The 26,095-nt window shown below is 46.9% G+C and overlaps 3 protein-coding genes and 1 long non-coding RNA gene across 6 annotated transcripts; 1 reads left to right on the forward strand and 3 right to left on the reverse strand.

The window, feature by feature from the left end:
* Nucleotides 1-75: 75 nt before the first annotated feature.
* LOC120690079 (meiotic recombination protein SPO11-1-like) lies at nt 76-4,426 on the reverse strand. Of its 3 annotated transcripts, none has more exons than XM_039972596.1 (15): nt 4,202-4,418; nt 4,008-4,119; nt 3,818-3,894; nt 3,623-3,724; nt 3,470-3,543; nt 3,254-3,270; nt 2,555-2,624; nt 2,432-2,468; nt 1,852-1,935; nt 1,717-1,775; nt 1,596-1,627; nt 1,405-1,510; nt 871-991; nt 717-780; nt 76-421 (listed from the first exon to the last, which is right to left on the reverse strand). In XM_039972596.1, the coding sequence occupies exons 1-15, from the start codon at nt 4,305-4,307 to the stop codon at nt 295-297; spliced, it is 1,188 nt and encodes a 395-aa protein (XP_039828530.1). In that variant the 5' UTR covers nt 4,308-4,418; the 3' UTR covers nt 76-294. The 3 variants fall into 3 exon arrangements, with proteins under 3 accessions (XP_039828530.1, XP_039828531.1, XP_039828532.1); XM_039972597.1 differs by having other exon boundaries at nt 1,852-1,899; nt 4,202-4,417; XM_039972598.1 differs by lacking the exon at nt 1,405-1,510 and having other exon boundaries at nt 4,202-4,426.
* A 1,200-nt stretch (nt 4,427-5,626) lies between these two features.
* Nucleotides 5,627-10,831, reverse strand: LOC120690078 (phytochrome C-like). The gene is made up of 4 exons (XM_039972594.1): nt 8,150-10,831; nt 7,231-8,047; nt 6,663-6,956; nt 5,627-6,100 (listed from the first exon to the last, which is right to left on the reverse strand). The coding sequence occupies exons 1-4, from the start codon at nt 10,206-10,208 to the stop codon at nt 5,863-5,865; spliced, it is 3,408 nt and encodes a 1,135-aa protein (XP_039828528.1). The 5' UTR covers nt 10,209-10,831; the 3' UTR covers nt 5,627-5,862.
* Nucleotides 10,832-16,559: 5,728 nt separating this feature from the next.
* On the reverse strand, nt 16,560-18,451 carry LOC120690082 (protein PYRICULARIA ORYZAE RESISTANCE 21-like). Its single transcript, XM_039972599.1, has 3 exons — nt 18,196-18,451; nt 17,684-17,765; nt 16,560-17,488 (listed from the first exon to the last, which is right to left on the reverse strand). The coding sequence occupies exons 2-3, from the start codon at nt 17,763-17,765 to the stop codon at nt 16,932-16,934; spliced, it is 639 nt and encodes a 212-aa protein (XP_039828533.1). The 5' UTR covers nt 18,196-18,451; the 3' UTR covers nt 16,560-16,931.
* A 1,630-nt stretch (nt 18,452-20,081) lies between these two features.
* LOC120690083 lies at nt 20,082-24,404 on the forward strand. Its single transcript, XR_005681566.1, has 2 exons — nt 20,082-23,798; nt 23,958-24,404. It is a non-coding gene; the product is annotated as an uncharacterized LOC120690083 (long non-coding RNA).
* Nucleotides 24,405-26,095: the final 1,691 nt, after the last annotated feature.

A 26,095-nucleotide genomic window follows, 5' to 3' on the forward strand; every position in this document is an offset into this window, starting at 1 on the left:
CAGACTTTTGGGCCTGTTACTATTGGCGCCAGAGCTGTCAGCGACAACAAATCTGATGTATCTGGTGCCTAGAAATCGTATAAACTGTCAACTTTTTTGTGAGAAATTTAATCACATCTATTTATACAATTTTATTCAACTTAAAAGATATGTTTATTTACATGGTAAGACATGTAACTACTATACAAAACTACAGTCCGGTAACACAAGTACATAACTATAGTCAAACGAAGGAATATCCTATTTTGTAAAACTGGCACATTCTGGACGGGTACAGAGTATGTCCATCCAATCTTATAAATGCCTTCCTTGTTTGATCTTCTCAGGGATGTATTTGTCGGATAAAAATGAAATGGAGCTTGCGGATAGTGCCTCAATCTCAAACTTGACACCCTTTTGTAACATCGCTTCCAACTCTGACCTGCCAAATGAGAGAATATACAAGTGAATTTCAGGGAAAAATTCCAAGAAAGCAACGAAAAAATAACTAAAAATTCTTGTTAGCTAAATGCTTCGTTTAATGACTTCTAAATAGCAGTAAGCTATACAGTTATTGAAGCTAAAGATCTGAGGCTAGGTATTAAATCATAATAACCACTAATCAAAAGCCAGTTCTAATAGTAGATCTAGAGCATGAACTGGAGATCACATCAAAATCATGGAGGAAATGCTTGTAATACAACTAGTGCAACTCCAAGAAGTTTCTGCTCATTTACCTCAATTCTGGGGCTTCCTTGTGTAAATAGCACCTGGCAAGAATACCTTCAGCTTTCCTCCTATCTGCGCAGAAGAAAAAATGGCTTCACAAGTTGGCATTTGACATATAACAGTAAAGTAAGGGTGACATTTGTGTCACTCCAGTTTGTTCACCTTCAGGTGACAAATGAAGCAGGCAGCAGTCTGGAAGGCAAAAATCCTCAAAGTCAGATGTGAAAACCCCAAGCCACCGTATATCAGGTACACGCAGCAAGTTTGCATCATATGCCAATTGCTTAAGATTAAATAAGCAAAGGGTGGTCAGTTAATACAAGTAAACATGCCATAGTCTTGGGTTTCTTAGTGAAAAAATATATTAAGGCCACCTTGTACAATAAAATAGGACAAAATTTTGTGAGTATGATGAGTAAAATGAGCATAATCACGTTTCATTTTTAAAAGAAAAACTGGAACCATAATATATGATTTATAGACAACCTCTGCTAACGCCTAACAGAACTTCATAAAGCAATATATTCAAATGCAAAGAGACCAGGCCATCTGTGGAAGGTAAATTATGAAGAAAGGTGCACTACGTGATTGTATCCTTGAATCTATTAAGTGCAATTTTATTATGCGAATCTGCAAGAAAGGTTAGTTCAAAATAGCAACAGACAAGAAGAATAGCATCAGATAAATCATGCTTACCAAGGAACCAAATTTATATGTGGCCAGAATGTCGAAACCATGAGGGTCTGAGTCCACTAAGCAATAAGCAGGTAGATGCAGCTGTTCAACAAGGTATCGCAGGAATCTAGGATGGGAAGAAAAAAAATCAAAACTGGAATTCTGTGTTCAGAAATTACAAGAGGAACTTAGAGAATATAAAGAGCCCATACCTCCTTGTTGGAATATCTGGGTAGCCTCTTCCCTGAGGAGACAATGGGATATCATGAAACTAGATAAATGAATTTACAAGGAGCAGTAAGCCAATAACACTATATGTGATTTGCCACTTACTGTAATAACAATGCAGCGATTTCTTTCACAGAACTTGTCATTGGCCAAACGCTGGAACACTGCAAAGGAACTACTGAAGCATATTGTACGAAGAGTGGAAACTATTAAATGTAAATAGAAATTTAAAGCTCATACCTGTTTCCTTCTCAACTACAAGTATGTACTGAGCAACACTAATAACATCTGCAAGAGGAAAAGAACGAAAAAGACACCAGCTCACTGCAACGTAATTCACGGTATCATTGGATGAAATTAAAGTTAGAGCAACATGAAAGGCAGCATGTACATAATTACTTTGAATAATAAGGATACTCAATTCCATCATTTTTCAGGATAAAACATGATATAAATTGTTAATTATCTTGAAGCCAAGTTTTGCTTATAGGCGTGTAGGAATGTCTAAATCTAACTTGCTAAGCAGCCACACGATAACTTTATTACAAAATTTAATTGGAACAATTTGCAGAAGATCAAAGTTCAGAATGCATGAGTCTTTCTCTTCGAGGGCATGGAATGTATGAATCTGAATTTGTTTGAAAAAAGAAAAATATGAAATTGAAGATCTATGGTAAATTAAGTCAAAATTGATCAGACTCACTTTCCCTGTATGCTCTAACATATAAATATAATAAAAAGAATTATGTTTTCAGTATCCCCTTCTACACATTTAACAATAGCACAAAAGGGAATTGTTTCTTAAAGTTGCTGTAAAGACCTTTGATTGCCTCAATGCTAACAGGGATGGAGAAAGCCTGTATATACAGAAGGTAAAAGCAAACCAATTAAATGGAATCTTAAAATAAACCACTCAGCAAGTGAGGAGAACATAGAAGCTTACAGCATTGACGTTTGTTATGCAATACACTTTTTTTTCACCCTCCTCAAATCTTATCCAGCCCATCACCAAACTGGGATAATGAAGGCATGTACAAGTGCACAGAGTAAAAATGAGAACAAATAACTGAATAATCATATGAAAATAGCATTGTAAACATACTAAAACTGTGGAAGAAACAGCAAAAAATGTTATGTGAAAATGATCTTGGATTTCCAAACTCCTAACATGACTTTACTAAGCACTTATACTACACTGAAGTATTTTGTATCCAGATAAATCAAAGACAACTCTTCACATATTCAGACATGTCTTATGTCAGAAAATATCACAAATTTGGGAATTAACACTAGGAAGGGCATCAAATATTCAGATCTATCATGGCTTTCATTTCTTCCCCTCTTCACATGCATAAACCTAGGCAACTTTTGGGCAGATAGTGGTATCCTTCGCTAGCAGATTGATCAACTCATAGCACAAGAAAACGTTAGACTAATACTACGTTGAAAGAACAGTATCCCAACTCCCAACCCTACTAGTTCATCGAATACACCCAGATCATCTTTTTACATAGAGGAGCGAAGTGCTTGGGATGACTACGAAACAGAAAGAAAAGATTATTGGTTGAAGATATCAAAATGAAGGATCATAAAATCATAGAAGAATAGAGATCAAGCGTATCTTCGGAGACAGAGTTCATACCCTTTCACTACAGGAACCTGCAGGCAGCCAAAGGATCACAATATTCAGTCAGCTAAGAAGAATAATTGAAAACCTTATCAAATTAAGACTTTATGCATCATGTAACTCATGGTGCTTCACCGTAAAGGAGCAAGGAGAAACTTCTTTGCTAACGGAGAGGTCTTCTCTACATGCATAGTTAAAGCACCTGAAAATAGGCATACTAATGGTACCTACCACATTGAGATTGTGCCGACTGCACTTGAAGAGTATGCAGATATCATTGATGGCACGGTCAACAACAGCTACTTCTGCAGTGAGCAAAGAGATATCTATTTTAGTCATTGATAACAGGACAAGGAGCAAACATTGCAGCTAGTCAGCACAGACCTACGAAAATGGAGGGGTACATGTAGTAGATGTCCCTCTTGGAGCAGTGCTTGTTCTGCTGCAGGAGCTGCTGCACCACGAGAAGCACCCTCAGGAGCACATCTGGGTATCAACAACAAACTCCAAACCAATTAGCCTGATCATTACACCTACACATTGAGATGTATGTGCGCGCTTGGCCGAGCGGATGCATACTGAGGCGAGAGGTGTGGCAGTCCTTGTGGAGCAGGGAGAGGACGTCTGTGCCGACGGGGGCGTCGTAGCTGCAGTCACTGCAATCACGCAGGAGCGCACGGCCCGGGACGTCACGCATTCGGGTGAAATTGCTCGAGAGATGTGATGATGAGGAAGGAGAATGTGTGGAGGGAGCGGAGCGGGAGCGAACCAATGGGATGGGGACGCAGCGTCGGCGGCCGAGCAGTAGTTCCGGTACCGGTGGAGCACGATGGACGGGGAGCGGCCGGTGGCGACCCCCTCGACGACCCAGCGCACGAGCCCTGCGCCGTCCCGCCCACCGCGCGTCAGCTCCGGATGCTACAGCCGGGGGGTGCGATCGAGGAGAAGAGATGGTAACGGAACCTCTGATCCTGAGGAGGAGGAGCCCCGCCTCCTCCTGCCTCCGCCGCAGCCGCTGCTCGTCGCCTTCTAGCGGCGGTGCACCCCTCCTCTTCTCCCTCCTCGCCATGGCGCGAGTCGAATGCGGTGGCGACCTAGTAGGGCGGCGTCCTTCCGCCTCCTCTCGCCGCTGCCCACGCCAAGCGAGTGGTAACGGATCGTGACTCTAGAGCTCTGATATATTTTAGTTTAGAATTTAGATTAGAGAGTCGATTATCTAGATAGACTTAATTTTGGAGCTTTTACCACCCTACCCACACCCCTGCAAATATTACGGATAACTCCTAATTATTTTCACAAAACCCCTAAAATGGATGTATTCATCAGCACAGCCTTGTTTTCCAACGCGAAGCGTAGCTTGCTTGGTGGATATATTCATCATGCATGCCCATTTTATTTACCAACACAATCATTCGTCGTAATAAATAGACAAGTAAAACCCTAGCATCAAACTTTAGTTTTTTTCAGATGTCATTTGAACAGATGTATCTTCCACACATTTCGTGCTTCATGATTTTCCTGCGATTTGGGAGTTCCAGCTTCAGCTGACCCTTATCCCTCAGGACCCTTCACCCTTGACAGCAGCATACTCGAAGTACTTTCCAGGAACTTGGGAACAACCTTGACTTGGCTAATCTGTCGTTTGACCTTGATAACACAAAAGACTCTTAACTTGAAACGAGAATTCGGATTCCTCTGAATGTCTCTCTGAAACTTGATCTTAAGGATAGTTATACAGTACTGGAGCGATTTTTATTTAATTTCAGCACTATCAAGATAACCAGCTGTTCTGCTCCCCTAACAACGGGTTTGATGCTAACAGCTGCTGTTTCTGAAGCATGCAGAAAAGGGCTGCAGGTCCCATAACCCAGCTCAGATTTGTAGGCCAGCAAAATATGTCCTGCAATCGAATATCCAAATGTGCCCGCATATCAGCTGTGCAACTAATGGCAGGAAGTTGTGTACATGGACAAAGAAACAGAGTAAACAGCTAAATATTATGTACGAACAAGAGAAATAATGCTATGGAGAACAAAAATGTGCAGGGGGGATTAGCTTCAGGAAATTCATACCAATTTTTCTGAAGAAAATAGAAATATCTCCAACAAAGTTACTTTCCTTTTCTGCATGAGAAGGGAACGATTAGACTTAACCTACTACTACGTACAGCATAACTCCCAACAGCACAAGAAAGAAAACCTTTTCCTGGAGATATTCTAAGCGGGACGGAGTTGAGCATTCTAAGCGGGACGGAGTTGAGCATTCTAAGCGGGACATGAATCTTCCTTCACCAGCAGTCAGCAGAACATGGTTGGTGAGATTCTTTTTTTAACGAAATGGTTTGTGAGATATTCTCCCAGGGAAAGCACAGCGAAGCTCGTTCAGAACTCAGAAGAAAAGAACACAGGTGAAATTTTTATTCATTCTCACAACTCAACATACACATACAGTTGTCGGTTAAAATTACGCTTACGCTACACCTAGCCAACTCCCCAAACGACCAAATCGACCCACATTACACAGACCGTGCCAAATACAAACTTCATATTACCTGCATTTGACTAATTTAAACAGCCGAGCGCTCACTGAAGGGACTGCTGTTTACAGTTCCAGGTGCAACGGCGTCAGAATTTACTTGTTGAAGGCTTGGACCGCTTGCTGCTGAGTTGGGCGACAGGGAATTCTACCAGGACGATGAACGACGAGCTGTCGGCTTCCCGGAGGTACTGTACTGTGCCGCTCATCGTCTTCACCAGCTTCTGGCTAATGTACAGACCAAGGCCCTCCCTAGACACCTCTGAGCTGTGCCGGAACATCTCCTGTATCAGGGCCTCTGGGACGCCCGGTGCTGGATGGACGATCCTGCATTCACTCAGAAAGTTCAACAGCTGCTATCCAGGGGGGGGGGGGGTATGGGCTTCACGTTCCCCACAAGGTGACAGGCGTTATACCACCATGATGTTTATAGGAATGGATAGTATGGAAAGGAATCACTTTACACATGTGTCATTTGCACTGTTTCAAACTGCAGAGTAGTTTATTTATTAAAAAAACTGCAGCGTAGCCATATGCTGGAGGGTGACATGTATCACCTGCATCTTGATTGATGCAGTGATAAGATCCAAAAGATGTGGAAAGTAAGACGCTCAGATGTGAATTTGCTAACATTAGGGCTTATCTGTTGCTTGTCAACATAGTCATTTTAGTTCGCGGGTTACAAATAGCACAATTAGGAGCGGTGCCAAATTTATTTACAAGAGCATCCAGCTTGATGAGACAAATGTGTAGTTGTGCTATAGTAGTGAAAACTGATGCAAAATCCAGAGGTTTGCTTATTTGTGAGGTCACCTTTCAGTTCCAGAACAAGAATCAAAAGCCACATTTCAGTTCAAGAACAAGAATTATAAGATGATTGGTGTGTTACCTGAACTCTAAATGTGCAATCTGCATGCCAGACCCAATATTTTCCTTCTTGGGAATGACTTGGAGCACAATAGGTCCTTTGGCTGGTTGGGTAAATTGAAGAGTGCATGCCAGATAGTCTGCTAGGACCTGCTGAAGCCTTAAATTGTCTCCATAGAGGTACATGCTTGATACTTCCACAGGCCAATCACGTTCAATAGAAATCCATTTTTCCTTGCCCAGAGACATGCCTTGCATTAGGACCGTATTCAGAGCCTCCTCAAGTTTGAATTCTTCCATGTTCATCTCCATATAGCTGTAACAGCAAGCATTTGTTATCAATAAAAAATGATTACAAGTGAACAGGGAAGCCTTGTTTTATGCATACATCTTTTAGCATTTCAAACATTATACATTGATTAAAAATTTCATGTCTCAGCAATTCTGACCACCATTTAAATACAAATAGCAAAGTATGTTTTTCATGTGTATGCTGTATGATGCTCCATATATACATTCTAGCATTATAGAAAATATGGAAACAATTAAACTAAGAGTACTATGGAGGATTTGGACAATTTGGTACTTACCACTGTTCAATGCTTTCAAGATCAGTGTCGTGTAAAATCTTTTTCAGCTGATCCTGACAGAGAACATTAGATGCAACAAGCCGCCTCTGTTCCTCTGTCAACTCAGAAGGTTCCAATAAACTATGTGTAAATTGCATGCCATTGAGTGGGTTTCTTAATTCTTGGCGAATGTAGGTTAATTCCTTAAAGCTGTTTGCAGCAGCTTGTTCAGACATTTTCTGCACCTTGAGAGCATGCTGAAGCTCTGGGCTGGCCACATGCAGAAAGCAAAGAGCACCGGTGATCTTGCCCTCAACATTTGTCCTCTTATTTGCTGTGAGCAGGGATTCCACATACTTGCCATATGTATCGAAGAAACCAAAAAGGAGTTTCCCAGGATCCTGACCAGAAATCACTGTGTTCATCAGTATGCTAAGTTTTGTTAGAGTAGCATGATCTTTCACCCTACAGCCATAATCATGAAGGGTGAAAACCTCCCCAATTAACAACTTATCTATTGCATCTTCCCTTTTCATACCGGTAATCCTCTGCATAGCTTCATTCCACTCTAAGCAGGAACCAAGATCATTGATCATAAATATGGGAGGGATAAGCTCACTGGGGTTCTTCACTATGGTAACATAGTCTCCTTGTATCCTAGTATACTTATCCATTATCATCTTCTGCCCAGTCAAATCTTGAGCTACAAAGCAAACTCCAACAACTTTGTCTGAAAGGTCCCGATTGCAGCAGGAGTTGACCATCAAAATTACGGGGCCATTGCATTCCTGTTGATTGAATGTTTTAAGCTTGATCTCCAGATTTTGCTCTTCGATTCCTGAAATACAAGAAAGGAGGCACTAAGATGTCATACAGAACAATGGACAATTCAGACAATGCTGGAGAGAACAGAAGATCATTTGAAGGCATAGTGACAAACCTGGTAAAGCTGAGTCCAAAATCAGTTTAACCACTTCAACAGAATCAGACATGACAAGATCTACAAGGGGCCTCCCTATGGCTTCCATAACAGGTAATCCAGTGAGTTCTGCGACTTTATTATTCCACCCATTTATGTTACCGTCAATGTCAACAGCAAAGATAGGGGCAGTTGCTGTCTCAATTAAGCGGACCATCTCGTTTGTAACTGTTCTTAGCTCAAGTAGCCCCTGTATATTCTTTGTATCCTCAGATGGAGCTTCTACAATGGACATTACATTGTTTTTGTTGGCATCTTTATCTTGCAGGGAGCCGCGTAATATTAACTGCAAAGAATGGATAGCGTCCATTTCAACATCCTCCCAGGGAACACTTCTCCATTTAACCACCTCCAAGAATGCCTTGAATGAAGATCGTGGATGCATCTGCCGGCCGTTCTCATCTGCATCGACCGTTTCATGCTTACTTCCACCCCACTTGATCTCCTTTGCTGTGTGGGCTCGGAACCAGAAGATGAAATCTTTGGAAGAGATCTTTATGGCTGCCATGCCACACACAACCTCACGAAGTGCAGCAGCACCAGGATAACCCGCTTCCACTAAGCTGTCGGTACTCAGCCCAGTTGAACCATCATGGTTCTCCTGAAGCCACGTGACAATGCTCTTTATCTCTGCCTTGGAGGGTGTTGATCCGAGCACCCAAAGCTGGTTTTGGTAGTACAGTGCCGCTCCATCACACTTTACTAGATCCATTACATTAGGCAACTGGGTAAATATCCCAACAGGAGCATCCCGCACAAGCATATCACACAGAAGTGTTTGCGTTCGGAGGATGTGCCTCTCCTTTGCCTGAGCAGCCAATTCTACCTCCTTGTTGAGCTGTATGCCAAACACTTGCAAGAGAAACTCGCAAGCGTACCTTAGTGGGAAAGGAACGAACCTCGGAGTCATGTGATGGCAGACCACCAGCCCCCACAGCTTCCTGCCTTTCGGCTGCTGGTCACTCCCAGTATCCCCATCCTCCTCTGCATCCTCGTTTATAGTTATTGACATCACAAGCGACGCAACAGAGCCCATGTTTGCCATGTATTGCGTATGGCAACCATGGGGAGCCCGAAGCGTGGAACCACATAGGCTGAGAGGCTGTGCTAGGCTATCATCCTGAATGATCTTAACTGGAGTGGCAGAGCAATCGTATATCATCCGCACTTTGTTCTTCATAAACATAAATCTGGACGCCTGCGGGATGTCCGTGGCTGGGTAGTGCAGGCCAAGATATGGTTCTAGATCAGATCTCCTGCACTCGGCGATAACCTCGCCATGCTCATCCTCATGGAACTTGTACGCCATGACCCTGTCATAGCCCGTGAGCTCGCTCACCTCACGGACAAGCACATCGCACAGCAGCGAAAGGTTCCCGCTGGGCAGCGACTGCAGCCTGGAGATAGCCTTGGCGGCGAGCTTGTACGACTTGAGCGATCCCGCGGCGGTGACTGGCACCTCGGCGGGATTGACCGGCTCGAGATCGATGACGAGGCCAACGTCGATGCGGTGCATAATGGCGTAGAAGGGCTTCCCCGACGTCCTGGCATGCACGAGGATGGGGTTGAGCAGGTTGACCTCCCCGAAGGAGGCAGCCTTGTGCAGCGCGACGGAGCTCTGCGAGCGGAAGAGCATGCGCACGTCGGCGCCGATGGCGAGCGCATCCCGCTGGTCGATGGTGGGGACTGCGTGCGGCGTGAGGTCGAGCATCTCGGGCGCGTTCCCGCTGTAGGCGAGCAGCGCGAAGGTGTCCGGGTGGACGGCGAGCAGGCAGCCGAAGGGCTGGATGAAGCGGCCCCGCTGCATGTTCTGGAGGTAGGTGGAGACGGTGCTGGTGCTGGTGCTGGCGGACGGGCGGTTGGCCGCGCTCACCGAGGAGGAGTAGTCGAAGTGGCGCTGGGAGCCCTCGAACTCGGTGTGCAGCTGCGCGTCCACGGGCGTCTGCGCCACCACCCGCGCGCTGTGCTTGGACCGCGCCGAGCTGCTCCGGGCCCGGTTGTTGGATCGCGACGACGACATCTCCGCCGCCAATCAAAAGCCCCCCTTCCTCCTCCTCCTCCTCCTCCTCCACCCCCTTCCCCGCTACCGAACTAGCAGCCGCGGCCGGATTGCAGCTGCGGCGAGGAGGGGAGCAGGAGCAAATGGGCTGAGGAATCGCCGGGAATCATGGGCGCGGCAGCGGGGGTAATTTGCCAAAAGCGGGTGGGTGGCCTTTGCTGGGGAGAAGGACGCGAGGGAGGGGATTGGATTCCGCCGCGGATAAGCACGGGGGCGGAAGGGAATACGCCTCCGAGGCCGAGGCTTCGTGGCGCGCGAGTGGGACAGCGGCGGCAGCGGCGGCGGCGGCAGCGATAATATCTCCTCTCCTCCACGCTGCTCTGCCCTGCTGCAAAGGGGAACAGGAAAGGAGCAACAGCAACAGCGATGCGCGACTGGGTGACTGACCGCGGGGAGAGGACGCCGGCGAGTAGCCCGCGGACGAAGGGGGGGATCGGAGCGGCGGAAACCGGAGGACGCGCGGGGCTAGAGTGCTAAGACCCGCCGCCGCAGCTGAAGACGAGTGGGCGGGCGGTCAGGGCTCCAAGAGTAGAAAGCCTTGTGGCGTCATTCGGGGGTCTTCTTCCCCGCAGCGGTCGACGCCCTTTCCATCTCCGGTAACCGCGAATCGCGGTGGGCAAGTGATCAGCAGCAGATTAGATAAATTAAATTAGATTAAAGATGTGGCTGCCACAGTGCCACATGTTTGAATAAGGAGCTAAAATTAGATTAAAGATGTAGCTGAGACATGATGATTAAGATATGAGCTAACAGTGGCGAAACTAGTGCAAATTGGAGGGAAGTGAGCTTGCCTTATGGATGCATAAAATTGAGTTACTAAGATGTAAATATGATGAAATTTTAAATATAATTACTGTTTTTTTAAGGATGTATTAGCACCCTCTATTTATATTATAGTTTTGCCCGTGCGAGCTAAAGTTGGGTGCTAAATTTTAATATATATTAATATTTATATGCATGCTAAAGTTCCGTCCGAAGAAGTTAATACTAAAATTTAATATTTTTACCTATTAGCATTTGGATTATAATGAAAAAGTACCGTAGTCGTTAGTGTCGGGTCACGCCGGGAGGATTGGAATCGCGAACCCTTCCTACTAGTTTAGGGGGTTAAACTCCGGTCTTCTTTTCGTGAGAGAGCACCAGTTAGGAGAAACTTAGCTGGAATTGAGCAGGTGGTTAGAGAAAGGAGCAACTTGTCCTGACACTCGAGCTCTTCCTAGATCGAGATAAGCAACTTGCCTGAACAATCTGGATCGCCACCCCATCCCTCGCCATTCCGGGGCGTGGACCTACATGCTCCCCGTGTTAAAAAAATCCGTCGAGTGAACCGTAATCGGCGCTACGACCAGGAGCAGGGTATAGCACATTAGCACTGCATCGGCGGCAAGTGGCAACAGGTTGAGCGTCGTCTCGCTGCGTCCACAGCCACTGCACCGCCGCCCTGTGTGTTGATCTCAACGACTTGTTCGTGCTCCGATGGGTGCGACCAGTAACTGCCCAACTGGTCACCTTATCGTGTAACAAAGCTGTTGGACGTTGACGGGTAATAGCGTATAAAGCCCCAGGCACGACAGGACCGGTGCTTGCCTTCAGGCTTTTTTTTTCATGTAGAATCTGTCCTCCTTGCTTTGAGGTAAGGACGGAAAAGTTGTGTGCAGCGACGCCACCCCTTATCTGAATTCTATCTGCTGGAACAGGGCGATGCTTCTCAGCGTGTCTGACAATCACGTCAGGTTATAAATAGCAGACCTTAGAGTTTTGTAAGACAATTACATTATCAATACAACTTCTTATAAGCGTCGTGCTAAAATCCTAGGAGTAGGAGTAGAGTAGAACTCGACGTATTCCTCGGTGAACAGGGCTGCATGTCTGCATCGGTTAGGTCCGGCCTCCGATTTGCTCATAAGTACCATCTTTATTATATTCGCAAAGCTTTAATTACCGGTGCATCGCTATAATTTTGTTTAGTTTATCTGCAAATTATCAATTAGGTCTGATCTTCTATATGTTGTTACTAGATATCACAATCTATATCCAACGTTGATCAGAAATCTGTCGGCTGTTATCTAATACTTTTCTTGCAGGAGCTTAAAAGAAATTATGTATCTTTATTTTTTATAATTCATCAAATTATGTATCTTGCCATAGTCAATTTTATCGGCTGATTCGTTTGGTTTAGTTTCTCATCTCAGACTATCTCGGTTATGTTCTATCATTGAGTGACGCGATTAAGCTGGACTCATTGGTTCGATTCGATCCGTTATTGCTCGAGTTGTTAATCGGCTACCTAAGCCGGTCGGGTGGAGAATGAAAGGGTGGGGACAGAGGTAGAAGGAGACACGCAGCTGCGATGTGATTGATTGGAAACGTATATGCAAGGAACTAGACGTATAGCCCGCGCATTTGCGCGGCTAGTATTGAAAATTCAAAAATTCACATGTCGTTATATCCTTACTTAAAGATTATACTATTTTTTTATAATACATCACCTTATTCATTATCGTAAATTATATCTTATTGTTGGTTAAAACAATTCAAATATGATCTACATATAATAACAATTTGATTTGTTGAGCTTTAATAATATTATGCATATAATTATTCTTATTTTCGTTTTATTTTGACTGATTGTTGTTAGCTTTAGTTTTACTAATAGTATATGTCTATACTGATACATAGCTAAATGATATTTCATATTTAATTTTTCATAATAGCATTGGTGTGTGATTTTTAATTAGGCACAGGGGTATTTTAGGCTAATTTTTTCGTAATGGCAGTGGTAGGTAAATTTTTTTTTCTCCGATTAACGTGGAAATTTCTAGAAGCTTCGTTTGTTGGCCAAATAATAAGATGATAGATAAATAGAAGCCCCCAGCAGGACATCCTCACCATCAAAATCTTCTTCGACTTCTAAAAAGGTAAAAGAAATATCGTCTACACGACCCTCCATGATGCCCCGTGGGCTCAAAATCTATATGGGCTTTTTTCAAAAGAAATCTAAATGGGCTCAGATCTCTTTAGCAGACTATTATATTGGAAAAATCTAACCTACAATAGGTCGCGCGTCAGCATGAGTGCGCGACCACGCGCCGGCCCATCTCTGGCCTATATTGCGTCATCCACGGCCCAGCAATTTACTTGTGTGTGTTTAATCTGCCTTGTGCTTACAGCCCAGCGACTCCACGTGCCCCTACGTGTTGTTGTGTGCTGACAGATTTGCATGCCCACACTGAAGAGAAAATAGACTCTTTTTGTATGAAGATATCCTAAAAAATATTTTATCTACTTCATATTACCTTCAGTTTGAGAACCGATTGCACCAATGTGTTATACGCGACGAGATGAACAAAACTAGATCTCACTTGCATATGTTTTAACGATATTTTACGCTAGTAGCAACTTATATAATGACTTACTTTCTTTTTTGTAGCAACTTATATGTATATCACATTACTGTAGTAACAACTTATGGGTATATCAACTATTGTTTTGTATCAACTTATGTATATGAGTGTATGATTGATTTTATTTGCAATAACTTGTATCTTATATGTGGGAGCAACTCGTGTATAATAGATGTTGTTTTTGTGGCAACTTTTGTTTTGCATGTGTGAAAAAATTATTTCCGTAGCAATTTGTATATAAACTTATGTGTACGACAACTTACTCTTTTTACTACTCATGCGTATGACATGTTATGTTTGTGACAATTTGTGCATATGACCGATTTTATTTTTTATGACAACTTATGTTCATAACAAATTATGATTTTGTGTCAACTTTGTTTCTGTAACAACTTATAAATATTTTTATAACTATTATATTATATTATATGTGTGGTAATTTATATCTTATATGTGTGGCAACACACAATATTTACTACTTATATTATGATATTTTGTGTTTGTGACAACTTATGCTTATTAGTATACGACAGAGTTTATTTATGGCAACTTATGTTCATAATAGATTAACTTTTTGTGGCAATTTATATTTATAATATTTTATAAATATTTTTATGAAAGCTCTTATTTTATATGTGTGACAACTTATATATTATATGTGTGGCAACTCATTTGTCTGAAATCTTCTATTTTATGGCAACTTATGTGTATAACATATAGCAACTTTCTACTAGTTCAAAATATCTTCAAAATATATGCAAGTGGGATTTAGTTTTAATCATCACATCACATAGAATACAAAGGTGCAATCGGTATTCAAAATGGAGCTCGTACAAAGAAGATAAGATATTTTTTAGAAAACTATCTTATACTAAAAAGTTTACTGTAGTATGAAAACGACATCCCCTAAATCTGAGTGGAAAGTTAGACAAGAATTTGGTAGCACAGTACTGCGAGTACTACACGTGGAAGGCAAAAGCGACCCGTCGCGCGTTAATGTCGTCCTATTATATTGTTTGCTTGCTTTCTCCTACATCTCCTCACTCAGTGGGGAGTTGGTGGATGGAAGGTTCTCTTTCTCTCTACCTGAACTAACCCCTACCCTGACATTGTCATCCAAAATCCGATCAAAAGCAGGCAGGATCCTGGCAGAATGATAAAGAAAACGATGGGATTAGGGGGGAGGGCAACGCATGATTGGACGGGTCAGGATCAGGGGCGCCGCAAGTTGCAGGAACGGAGCTAAAAGACGAAGGATTCCTTCATGAGAGGCTGCTGGTGCTGGACCATGGCGCCCGCGAGGCCGCAGTGCTCCACACGTAAGCGCCGGCGTATCAGGCCACCTGACGGGACGCTCGAACAACCAACCGGGTGAGGCCTCCTGCGTCCTGCCGGATGTCGTCGCCGGCCTCGCCCGCCGCTGCTGGGGAAAGACACGGTAGGAATCGTTTCAAATCTGCAGAACGCTGGAACTTTTTAGTATTTAGAAGTATTAAATAAATGTTAATTATAAAACTAACTGCAGAATTCTGGGACTAAACTGCGAGACGAATCTAATGAGGTATCTTAATCTATGATTAGCGAATGTTTACTGTAGCATCACTGTAGCAGATTATGAATTAATTAGGCTCATTAGATTCGTCTCGCAAAAAAGCACTCAGCTGTCAAAAAACATTTATAAACAGATTTTATTTAATACTATAAAATAGTAAGATTCTTTTTGATGTGATAGGGACTTTTAAAAAAAATCCTGGAGCCAAACAACACCAAAAGATATGGTAGGAATGTAGGGTGCTGGCTTCAGGTCCTTGGAGGACAGATGTGACCGGTTACATTACAATAGGGCTGGCCGTTGAGCTTCGTGCGATCGCTTCCATGTAGCTAGGATCGTCTAACAACGCTATGAAATCGCATTTGGTTGATCGACAGTACTAGTGTAATCTGAAGAATTGTGTGTCTGGTATGCATGGCGTTGGGTGATCACAAGCCTGATCGACCTAAAGAGAGAGAAAAGTAGAGAAATGTGTTGGAACATAATTATAAGCTACATGTTCCTTAGACAATCTCTGGGGGCAGCTGATAAATTTTAGGCTGCTCTCGGCTGAAGCTGATCAAGCCAGAACGGAGTGAAAATGGATGGCACGTAAACTGTGTTTCCCTGACTGAATTCACAATCAATAATGTTTAACCTGAACCGTGAGAAGAATTTAGAGGCCCATGAGAAGCACGAGAGAGAAGACAACAAGCGTACACGGCTCCGATTCATTGTCGTCAAAGGCGAGTCCAACCAAAGCGAGGCCCACGCGAGCACGGGAGCGGAAACGGAAACGCGCCCACCAGCACGAGCGCGATAGGAAACCGCCGGTCCCCCATCGCTCCTCTCCCTTCCTCAGTGCCCCCCCTCCTCGCCTCGCGCCCCCTCCGCTCCCGGTGGGCGAGCCGGCCGCCATCGCCGTGACCCTGACCCATCCCAAAGCAAGCCAAGGTTCACCATCCGCGCCCGGCGCATCCACGTAGGTCGCGGCGGTGTCGCGCGCGGCTACGTGTGACTACGTCCGTATGGCTCCATCCGGCTACGGCGCCCGCCGGCCTGAAGGCCCCGGCGCGTCAGCCTCTCGCCGCCCACCTCGCTGTCACGCGCCTCCACTAGGGACACCTCACCACTACGCTTCTTCTCACTTTCCCGTCCGCGGCGACACACTTGACACTCTACCTACCACTACTGGCAAGCACTGACCTCGATTGGCATGGTTGCACAATGGAAAAACACGCCGCATTACAGCGTTTGTGGTGACAAATGGGAAGAGGAGGGGAGGGGAGGGGGCAAAGCGAAGCTGGAAAGCTTTTTGGTAGGGAAAAGAAACCCTTTTCTTGTTTTCTTGACTGCAACATAAAGAGGAGAAAAAAGTGAGGCTGCAGGTAGACACTTCTCCTGCCTTGAACAGATGAACTCTCTTTCGTTCCCACCCTTGTTCTTTTTACACAGAATCAACAGCATTGCTTGATTTTATTCTCTCACTTGCCCTAACATGAAACGAAGCAGAATATATAGTATATTTGCAGTATAGATGACAAGGATACGGTATACACGGTGCTAGTATAGTATGTATAGTATACGGTATACGGAGTATGAATCTGTACGGTGATGGATGGCTTGTACAGGACGGAGGCATGCATGATTGGTGGGACGGCACTGGTGGTGGTGGTGGGGGTAGGGTGGTAATTAAGGGCACGCGACGCTAATCAGTAATGCTCTGGTTGGGAATTGGGATGTTGATGATCACATGATGGCGCAGGCGTAGGAGGGGTCCTCCTCGCAGACGATCCGGTAGCCGCCGCCGCCGCAGGGGTTGCACGGGTACGGCTGCGGCACGTACTGCGGCATCGGGATGTACTGCGGCTGCGGCGGCGGCGGCGGCGGCGGCGGGGCCTCGGGGGCCTTGCCGCAGGAGCAGCAGTGGCACCCGCCGTGCCCGTGGTGGCAGCAGCACTCGGACGGCCACGCCGGGAACGGGTACGGGTACGGCCAAGGGTAGGGGACCTCCACCACCTTTGGCGGCGGCGGCTTCTCCTTGGGCGGCGGGGGCGGTGGGGGGTCGACCTTCGCTGGCGGCGGCGGGGCCGGCTCCTCTTTCGGCTTCGGCGGCGGGGGCTTCGGCTCCTCCTTCTTGGGCGGCGGAGGGGGCGGGGGCTCCACGATCTCGATCTCCTTGATGATCTTGCAGGCCTTGCAGCAGAGCTTGTCGGCGAGCTTGTCCGGGTCGAAGGGCCCCGTGACGATCACCTTGTTGTTCTTCTCGTCGTACTCGATGTCGTCGATGCAGAACTCACCCTTTTCTGCAATCCCAAGTAGAGTTCATTGTCAGTCTAATAGTTGGTTGCTATCAGCGAGCTCGAACAGAAACGACGAAAAAAGAAAATTTGCGGCAAGCTTCTGTCACCCTTTCGAAAAGAAACAGAAACAAAGAACAGAGCTTTCTTTATCAGAGAGAACTCGCAACCGTGGTTGCAAGCAAGCAAGCAAGCACGCACCTTGGATCCTGGTGAGCACCTTCTGGATCTTGGTGTAGCAGCGGCAGCATTCCAGGTCCACCTTGATTTTGATGGTCGGCATCTGCACTAAAACACGATCAGAAAGAAAATCTTCTAGCTATTTTTCCTATCCGTGTTTGCACACAAGATTATGCAGACAAACACAGAGAAAATGCAACAACTTTTTTTTTGAAACGAACAGGCGAGATGCAGCAACTTCATGCACACATAGAATTAAACACAGATGCGACCAGCCACCTGTGTGATGGCAACTGATTTAAAGAAGAAAACAATCAAGAACAAGAACAGCAAGAAGCAAGCAAAGGGCCCGTCTGAAGCGTGGAACACACTCCAGAATAAACAAACTAATCAACCAGGGACAGGACGGGCCACTCTTGCCATCAACAAGTTTGGCAGAAGATCGTATCAGCACGCAATCGTTACACAATAAACCCTCGAATTGCCCAGGAGTAAAGAAGGAGGACATGGAGCGAGTGAGAGCCAGCCAGCACCTTGGTTCCGCCGACCGGCGCCCGCCAATGCGAGCCAGGCAGGCGGCGGAGGAGGAAAGAAGAAGAAGAGGTAGGTGGTGGAAACAGGGGGAGAGGACAGGAAGAGGAGGTGGAGGTGTGGCGTCAACAGGCAGCTAGCCAGCACCCCCTCCCGCCTCCCACGTCATCTGACTCGATCTCATCCCGGAGGTGCCGTGGCGACGCCAAAAGCAGGGTGAGAGAGTAGAAGACTTGAATAGCAGCAGCCATGGCCCATGGAGAAGCAACTAGAGAATGGAAAAAGGGTCCTTGGAAAGGCGGCCCCATCCCTAGCTGCAGCAACACTTGGCTAGCTCCCCCGCACCACCACTCCACCTCCACCACACCCAAAACCAAAAGCTCCAGCTCCACAGGTCGCCGTCATGGCTGTTACTTGGCATTCCTCTCGAGGATGATCACCGCACGGCGGCTGGGCTCGGCTGCACCTGCACCCACAAGAACAAAAAAAAAAAGCTCGCTCCTTTCTTTTCCTTGATTCATTTGTGAAAAAGAAAAGAAATACGGCATGATACGGAGCTTTCACGTCAGGTAACAGATCGCGGCCACACGATTCTTGAAAAAAGAATCTTCAATGCATGGAGTACTAAACAAAGTTTATTTGTAAAATTTTTTCACGGATGGGTGTAACTTTTCACGACGAATCTAATGATAGTAATTAATCGATGATTGACTACAGTGATGCTACAGTAACCATCCTCTAATCGTGCAGTCAAAGGCCTCATTAGGTTCGTCTCGCGAAGTAGAACAGGACTGTGAAGTTAGTTTTGTAAATTGACTTTATTTAGTACATCTAATTATTAATCAAATTTTTTGTGCTACTAGTACTACTAACCAAAGGGCCCGCGTGCCGGGCTACTTCCCTGATGACTGGCACTGGCACGGGCACGGTTCATTTTCGTGACGCCGATGGCGCCGCCGGCGCCTGTATCCGTTCGCCTTTTGTTCTGGCCGGAACAGGTCGTATTCGTTCCCAGAGTGGCAGTGGGCAGTGGCAGATACGTGCACCGGTGAAGAGGAAGAACAAAAGCTAGCGGAAATGAACTCCGGCCTGGAGGCAGATGGTGAGCGCCGAGCCGAGTGGTTGTTTTCGCTGCCTTTTTCTTTTTCAGATGGTTTCAGCCACCGTGTCTCGCTCTCATCCTCCCTCAGCTCTTGATGGATCTTTGACCCTGGATGCCAGCAGAGGACGACAGGAACAACGGTGGGCGACGTAAGCTAGGGTCCTAGGGACTTCGGATTCAGGGATTCACCCTACCAGAGATTGTTCTGAACTTCTGATGGCCCCGGCTGCTCTGGCTGGAATCGGGACGGCGAGGAGATGGGCTGCCGGCATGGTCCACCCCTCCCCTCCTCGTGCCCGATGACGCTTTTGGACGGGCCGTGGCACGGTGCCATGCCCACACCCACAGGCCACACACGAGGCGGCTGGAATTGCTCTTGATGCATCCCTCTTGCGCTAGCACCATCTGTTCGAGTCGTTGGCGGGTGGCGGCACGCTGGGAGCCCGTGATCCGTTCGTGGCCCACAGCAACGGCCGGCGTTCAATGAAGAGGGAGGGTATCGTATCCCAGCGGCAGCGGCTAGGATTGATGGTGATAACAGGAACCCGTCATCCGCACAGTGGACGCACGCGGCCTATCGGCGACCAGCGAGCTGCATGTGTCCGGTGGGGGCGTCTGTTTGCAGCACGTGCGGGTGGCCGCGATTGCGTCGCACAAACCGTCTCGCCGCTGCCCTCCATCTCGCCGTCGACCCTCCTACTCCTACTCCTACTCCGACCGCCTCCGCCTCCGCCTCCGGCCGCCGGATCTCACCGCCGGAGCCTCCTTTGCGACGCGCACGATGAATAGACGTCCCTGTCAGTGAAACCTGGGCCCAAATCGCAGCCACTGCTTGTGATTGTTGCTGAGGCGAGACCTGCAAGTTCAGCTCCTAATCCTGGTGCATTTGCGTGCCATCGACCCAACGAGGAACCTTTTTTTTACAAGTCGTGCGTCAAGAAAAGAAGGAGATTCCCTCCTTTCCGTGGGGAAAAGAAAGGGACAAAGGCGAAGTGACGTATCTTCCTCCTCACCCTACCGTCTGATTTCTATATGTTATTTGTGCACCGCTCGGTGACCTTCTAGACTATCCACGTCGGTCAAAATAATTTTCACCGTCGGATGACAAATCAACTACTCACATTCATCTCATCCACCATATTACTGTACCAGCAAATATCTCCGTTCCGCTTCGAGAGCCTTCTTCTCGTTTCGGCGTGGGCACAGCAAACTCAGATCCAGCCGCCTCCGGACACCGTTGCGGTGAGGACGCAGCGGAGGAGCTCATCGGCCGCTGCCTGACAACTGACCCTCCATGGAGGCTGAGCAGGCGCAGCACCTCCGCCGTGACCTCGTCAACGGTCGCCTGCCCACCTCCATCACCTCATCCTCCACCTTTTCATCCTTCTCCAGATGCTCCCCCCTCGCCGCCCGTTCATCTCCATTTCCGTGTCCGCCTTCGGCTTTTTCTCCGGCGAGGACGGATCTCCACCTCGCCAAATGACCGGGCGCGATGGTGACTCTGCTCCCCTTCTCTGATTCTTCCCGCTAGCGCTGGCTGCCCTTCCTCCTAGTGCACCGCGAAGGAGGCGGCAGACATACGGTTCCTGGGCCTCCTCATGGCGGCCTTCGTGGCGGGGTAGCTGCCGCGCGCGCTGGTGGCGGCGATCCGGCGGGCCTGCCTCTTCGTAGTTGCAGCTCGCCATGATCTCGAGCTCGCCGTGGAGGTCAATGCGGCAGTGCATGCGATTCTGTGCCAATCACCGGCGCGTACATTCCGTTCCCCGCCGCCTGCATCTTGTCAAGCATCTCCACCGCCGGCATGTTCAAATTCGCACTGGAGCTCTTCTTGCTCTGGCCGTTGCGGCATCAGTGTCGACCTCGGCATCCGTCGATCTGGCCGCCGCTGCTGGGCTGGCCTTCCCTTCCCTTAGGTGCCCTCTGCCTTCCGCTCTTCAACCTTCTTTTCTTGTCTCCGTTCCTCTTTAGCCTCTGCTCCTCTCTTCTCAATTCAAGGCGCAGCTCTGCTCTTGCTCTACTAATCTGTGCTCCCGGTGGATTATGCATCGTCCACCGCTGTGGTTCGGGAGCCTCAGATGGGGAGTGTCCGCATCTAGGAAGATCTAATTGCAGGATTTTTTTGTATAGGCTAGATATATTTAGGTGTATGAACGCTGTTGACAATAAATGGTTGAACAAAAATGCATGATTCAGCTTAACATACAAACATATCCATTGAGCTTTTATGCCCTTGTAAGATCTAATTGCTATTCCATTGGAAACTGACCAATTGCTGAATAAATAATCAATCTGCTTAGCAGTACACTTAATCTCCGGAGGTGCTCATTATTGGCTTAATTTTATATACATAAACAGAAAATTAGAACTCTGTCCTGCTAAAAGTTTCAACTACTATAGTCAAGTTAGCAACATTAGATTTTTTTTCACCTTGCCGATGCAAGATGCCAAACTATAACTAATATTTTCAACACTTCTATAGTGAAGGTTTGCTCTTTATTCAGTGCAACTTTTAGCAACGAATCTTTTATGGTGTCTTCCAGGCATAGCAGTTGTTCCGGAAGGACTCAAAGATAATCACTCCTGAGGCTCTAGCTACTGTTAAGTCTGCTATTGCAGATAGTGGGAACGACAAGAAGGTTGAACTAACAAAGAATTCTTTCAAAAAAGAAAAGTAAGAAAGAAGGCAGGCAGCTAGGTGAAGTTGGGAGGACCCAACCTTGACGGATAGTCTGAAAGTAAGTTCTCTAATTCTCTGTTGTCTGCTTGTCTTATTCATGATGTTTCTCAGATCCATAATTTTGTGATTTATGGAATATTTTAATTTGGCAATGCAACATTTTTTAGCTCTTATTGTCCATCAACTTGAAGATGACAAAGTAACCATGAGTTAAGTTGTCATTCTCGCAGGCAAGATATAATGCTCTATGATCTATCATGATAGATCATGATTTGATCTGAAACTCTGAAAGAAACTGATCTTTTCTTCCTTTTTTTAAAGGTGCTCAAAGGTGTCATGTGTGAGCCAACATGTTGCCACACGGGATTTAGGTGGGCTTGCAGATGATATAGTAAACATCTACAATTTTTTATCTTACCAAATTTACTTGCAGATGATAGATGTTAATAAAGATCTGACAGAAAGGGAAACACCAAAGGCTAGATTAATATGTGCGGAGGCGATGATGTTTGCCAACTTTGAATTCGGTTTGTCATTGTTCCCTGATCTTGAGGCAGTTTAAGGCTTTGTCATGTCTGTTTTTTTTGTTAGGTTTGTGAGTTGGTGTATGCAATGATCTGAGTACATCCCAACATTTTTTTAATAAATCTACAGACAATGTGTTTGTTCTGTGGTAAATATTTTAGTTTTCACTGATTTGTTTTTTAATATAATTCAAACTTGCAACCTTCTACTGATGCAATAAGACACCCGAATCTCGGTTACATGTTATTGCAATCCAACAAGGCAAACAATGTCTGTACAAAGCTGGAGGAGACCACCTTGCTTCTTCATGGCCTGTAAATTGGTTAGGTTATCATTAAATAAATGGTTGGAAAATTGGAAATAGAGCTAGATTATAGTCTAAATGGTATGGCAATTTGGAAAAGCAAATGTAGCTTTCCCATGATTCAGTGAATAAATTTGTTTCAACATTATATTTGTGTACAACAATTCAATTTGGAATCTAATTTTAAACAGTAAGCTAAATTTGCGATTATATTTGCTTGGCCATAAAAACTTGGGTATTCTCAACATTCTGTTTGTAATTGTGATTGCTTCTTAGAATACTCTTATTATAACAATGTGCTTTTGTTGAAGTCTATGATTTGAAGAGTATATCGTTTTACTGCTACTATTATACCAAAGTACTTTATAAGTTTATAATATAAGCTTTGAAAGTAACAACGATGTATATACAAGCTTGCATCTTGGTAAGTTACTTTTCCTCCTTACTTTTAGTTATCTATGATATTGCTGATAATAATAGCTGCAATTTATTAGTTTTGTGCCTGAGAAACTTTCGTATATTATATGCTATTGTGTATAAGTTCAGCTTAGTATACATTCTGCTTTGAATATAGCTACGCTTTGTCTTATTCAAATTCCAACAATGCGACCACTGAGAAGTTAAATTATTATTATCTACTAAAATACTACAAGCTACCTATGATAAATCAGGATGGCCAACTGGCTGACATTTTTTTTACATTTCTATTCTTCTCATCTCTTCTCTTCTATTCTTGTCATATATTACTCTTCTTACTTATGCTCTACTACTCATTTCAATTCAATTGATTTAGATACTGCGAATGCCAAATAGATTTTTTTTTAAAAAAAACTACACACCCTTAATTGCATGCCTTCTATTACCATACAACTATCTTCTTTATCATTGCAGGAAACTCATGGTCATCGCCGCAGCAATAGTGATGTACCTCGGCAAGTATCAGGAGCCCAAATCATAGTTTGCATGTGCTCTACGCACTTACCGTCCATATTAGAATGTAAATGGTTTTCACAATCCATGTACTAAATACCATTCATGTGTGAAATAATCTAATAACATGTTGCTATGTCCATCTTGTATCCATTCAATATACTCACATATATATGTTCCATTTCTATCTTATTTTAATGTAAATTTCCTTTTACGAAATCTTCAGCTAATGTGAAAAGGATGGGCGTGCCTCGACAAAAAAAAAAGGCGACGCTTCAGGTCAACAAACCACACTCCCTCCCAAGAACAACGCTGCCACAAACAGGAGGCGCCTCGACGGTCAGCTCTCGATCCGGCAGACACGAGAGAAATCCGAGACCAGGGAGTGCATGCTACTAGTGTACTCCTACGTACACGGGAAGGGAGAGGCGACGCAAGCCGAGGACGGGAAGGGACCCGTCCGGCCCGCGACGCACATGCCTAGGCGATGTGCAGACTGCAGAGACTTTCCTCGGTGGCGTTTCCCGGGCCCTGGCCAGGCGGCCGCCGTCCTTTCCTTGGTGGTTGCAAACAAACGGTGGCGTCCGCAGGCCGCAGCCTCCGCAACAACCCGAAGCTGGCTGCCTCGCGCCCTGTCCATCCATCCGTTCTCTGTTCTCCAAGGCCAACGCGACCAACAAGCCGGCCGGCCCATCTCGTCGTACCTTGCACCAGCGAGGTTCGGCTACACGTCGGCCACTCCCAGCCCCACACGCGTCCTCGCGCCCGCCCGGCCTAGGTGCCGGCGTGGCGTGCCGCTGGCCGCCTCTCCTCTCCACCCGGCACCCGCCACCCTAGTTGGCGAGCCAGCGACGCGCGCGACCCTGTGCCGCCCCCGCGCGCCCCCATCTCGCGCCGCAACCGGAGTAGCGGAACGGCCGGCCGCCCCACCATCACTGCCGCCGCTTCCTCCTCCTCCGGTCGCTGTCGATCGCCTCATCAGCCACGCGCGCGCACGCACCCACCACCACCACCCGGCGTCGCGAACCCGGACATTCCACGAGGAGCGCCCGGCAGGGCCGGCGGTGTCGGTGGTCGCCGCTCTGCTCCTCGCCACTGCAGACCGCGTGAACAATCCCACGCCGGCGCGCACCGAACTTTCAATCTTTTTCACCCCAGACAAGCCAGGCGGCGTGAGCGTCTGTGTAGACGCGTGTACCGGCAGCTGAGCCCCCGCCTACACGCAGAGAGCGACGGGGAGTCGGGGAGGGTGGGGTGTGGGGGTGAGCCCGGTTGACGCCGAAAGCGCGCCGGCGTGGCCTCCGTTTGAGTGAGATTAGGAGCAAAGGAAGCTGTAGCTGGTAGGGATATCCAGCTCGCTTGCCGGATCCGTCGAAAGCGCCTTTGTTTCGATTCCGGCGGGAGCCGATTGTTCCCTGTGCCTTTCTTTGCTTTTGCCTTTTAGGTTCGTTAGAGCAGCAGCTCCTACCAGAACCTCCCTCGCCGTGTCAGCTCTGACAGAGGCGAGTTGCCGAGTTCCTACCAGAGGAATCCCAGTCGCTGTTAAAACTACAAGTAGCCGTAGAGGTAAAAAGTAGCCGGACCCGGTCGGCCACCGCCCTGCCGCATCGAGGCTCGCACAAAGCGGGAAACCATCGAGGCTTGCGAAGCATCATCATCCGTCGAGCGGCGGCCAGGCCATGCGGCTGCCGCCGGAAGGAGAGGGGACATGGCAAAAGGGACCTGCCGGTCGATCGAAATCGAACAGTGGGTCAGTGGCGGCGGAGGCGAGCCACTGTTGGAGCGGTTGGCTCCTGGCTGCGGCCTCGCACCGTCGCACGATCCAAGCTCAGAATACTCGATGGGGAGGGGTAGGTTAGGTGCCCCGTTCGCAACTTGCCCACCCCTGCCACCACCGTACGGGACGAATGGCGGATCGATCGGCCCAGCCGGCCATCCAGGCGAGTGAGCACCCAGCAGGAGTAACTCACCAGTTGAAAGAATGAAAGCAGGGAAGAAGAGAGAGAATTCGAGGCGTAGAAACTGCCAGAAGCTTCTGCCTCGGCATGGGTACGGGCGGAAGCAGCTGATTCTTCAGCGATCAACAACTCCGGCTTTGCCGGCTCGGGCTGAGCTGTAAAGGGGCGTGCGATCCTTCCTTCTTTTCGTCAGTGCACGGGCTCGCATTAAGAATGGTGTGTTTCCGTCGACCGCCTCGCCGGTCAGCATTGCGTCCGGTCCGGGCGACGGGCTCGGCGGTATCCGGCGGTCGCTTTCGCCGCGGCGTCGGCCGGCGACTGCGAATCAGGGGACGGAGGACCACGTGTGCACGTACCCGACTTCTCAGGCTCATCAATTTTTGCAAGTCTTTGGGCTCGTTAAATT

This window comes from Panicum virgatum, chromosome 9N (assembly GCF_016808335.1).
Source record: "Panicum virgatum strain AP13 chromosome 9N, P.virgatum_v5, whole genome shotgun sequence".
In the NCBI taxonomy this organism is placed as follows: Eukaryota; Viridiplantae; Streptophyta; class Magnoliopsida; order Poales; family Poaceae; genus Panicum; species Panicum virgatum.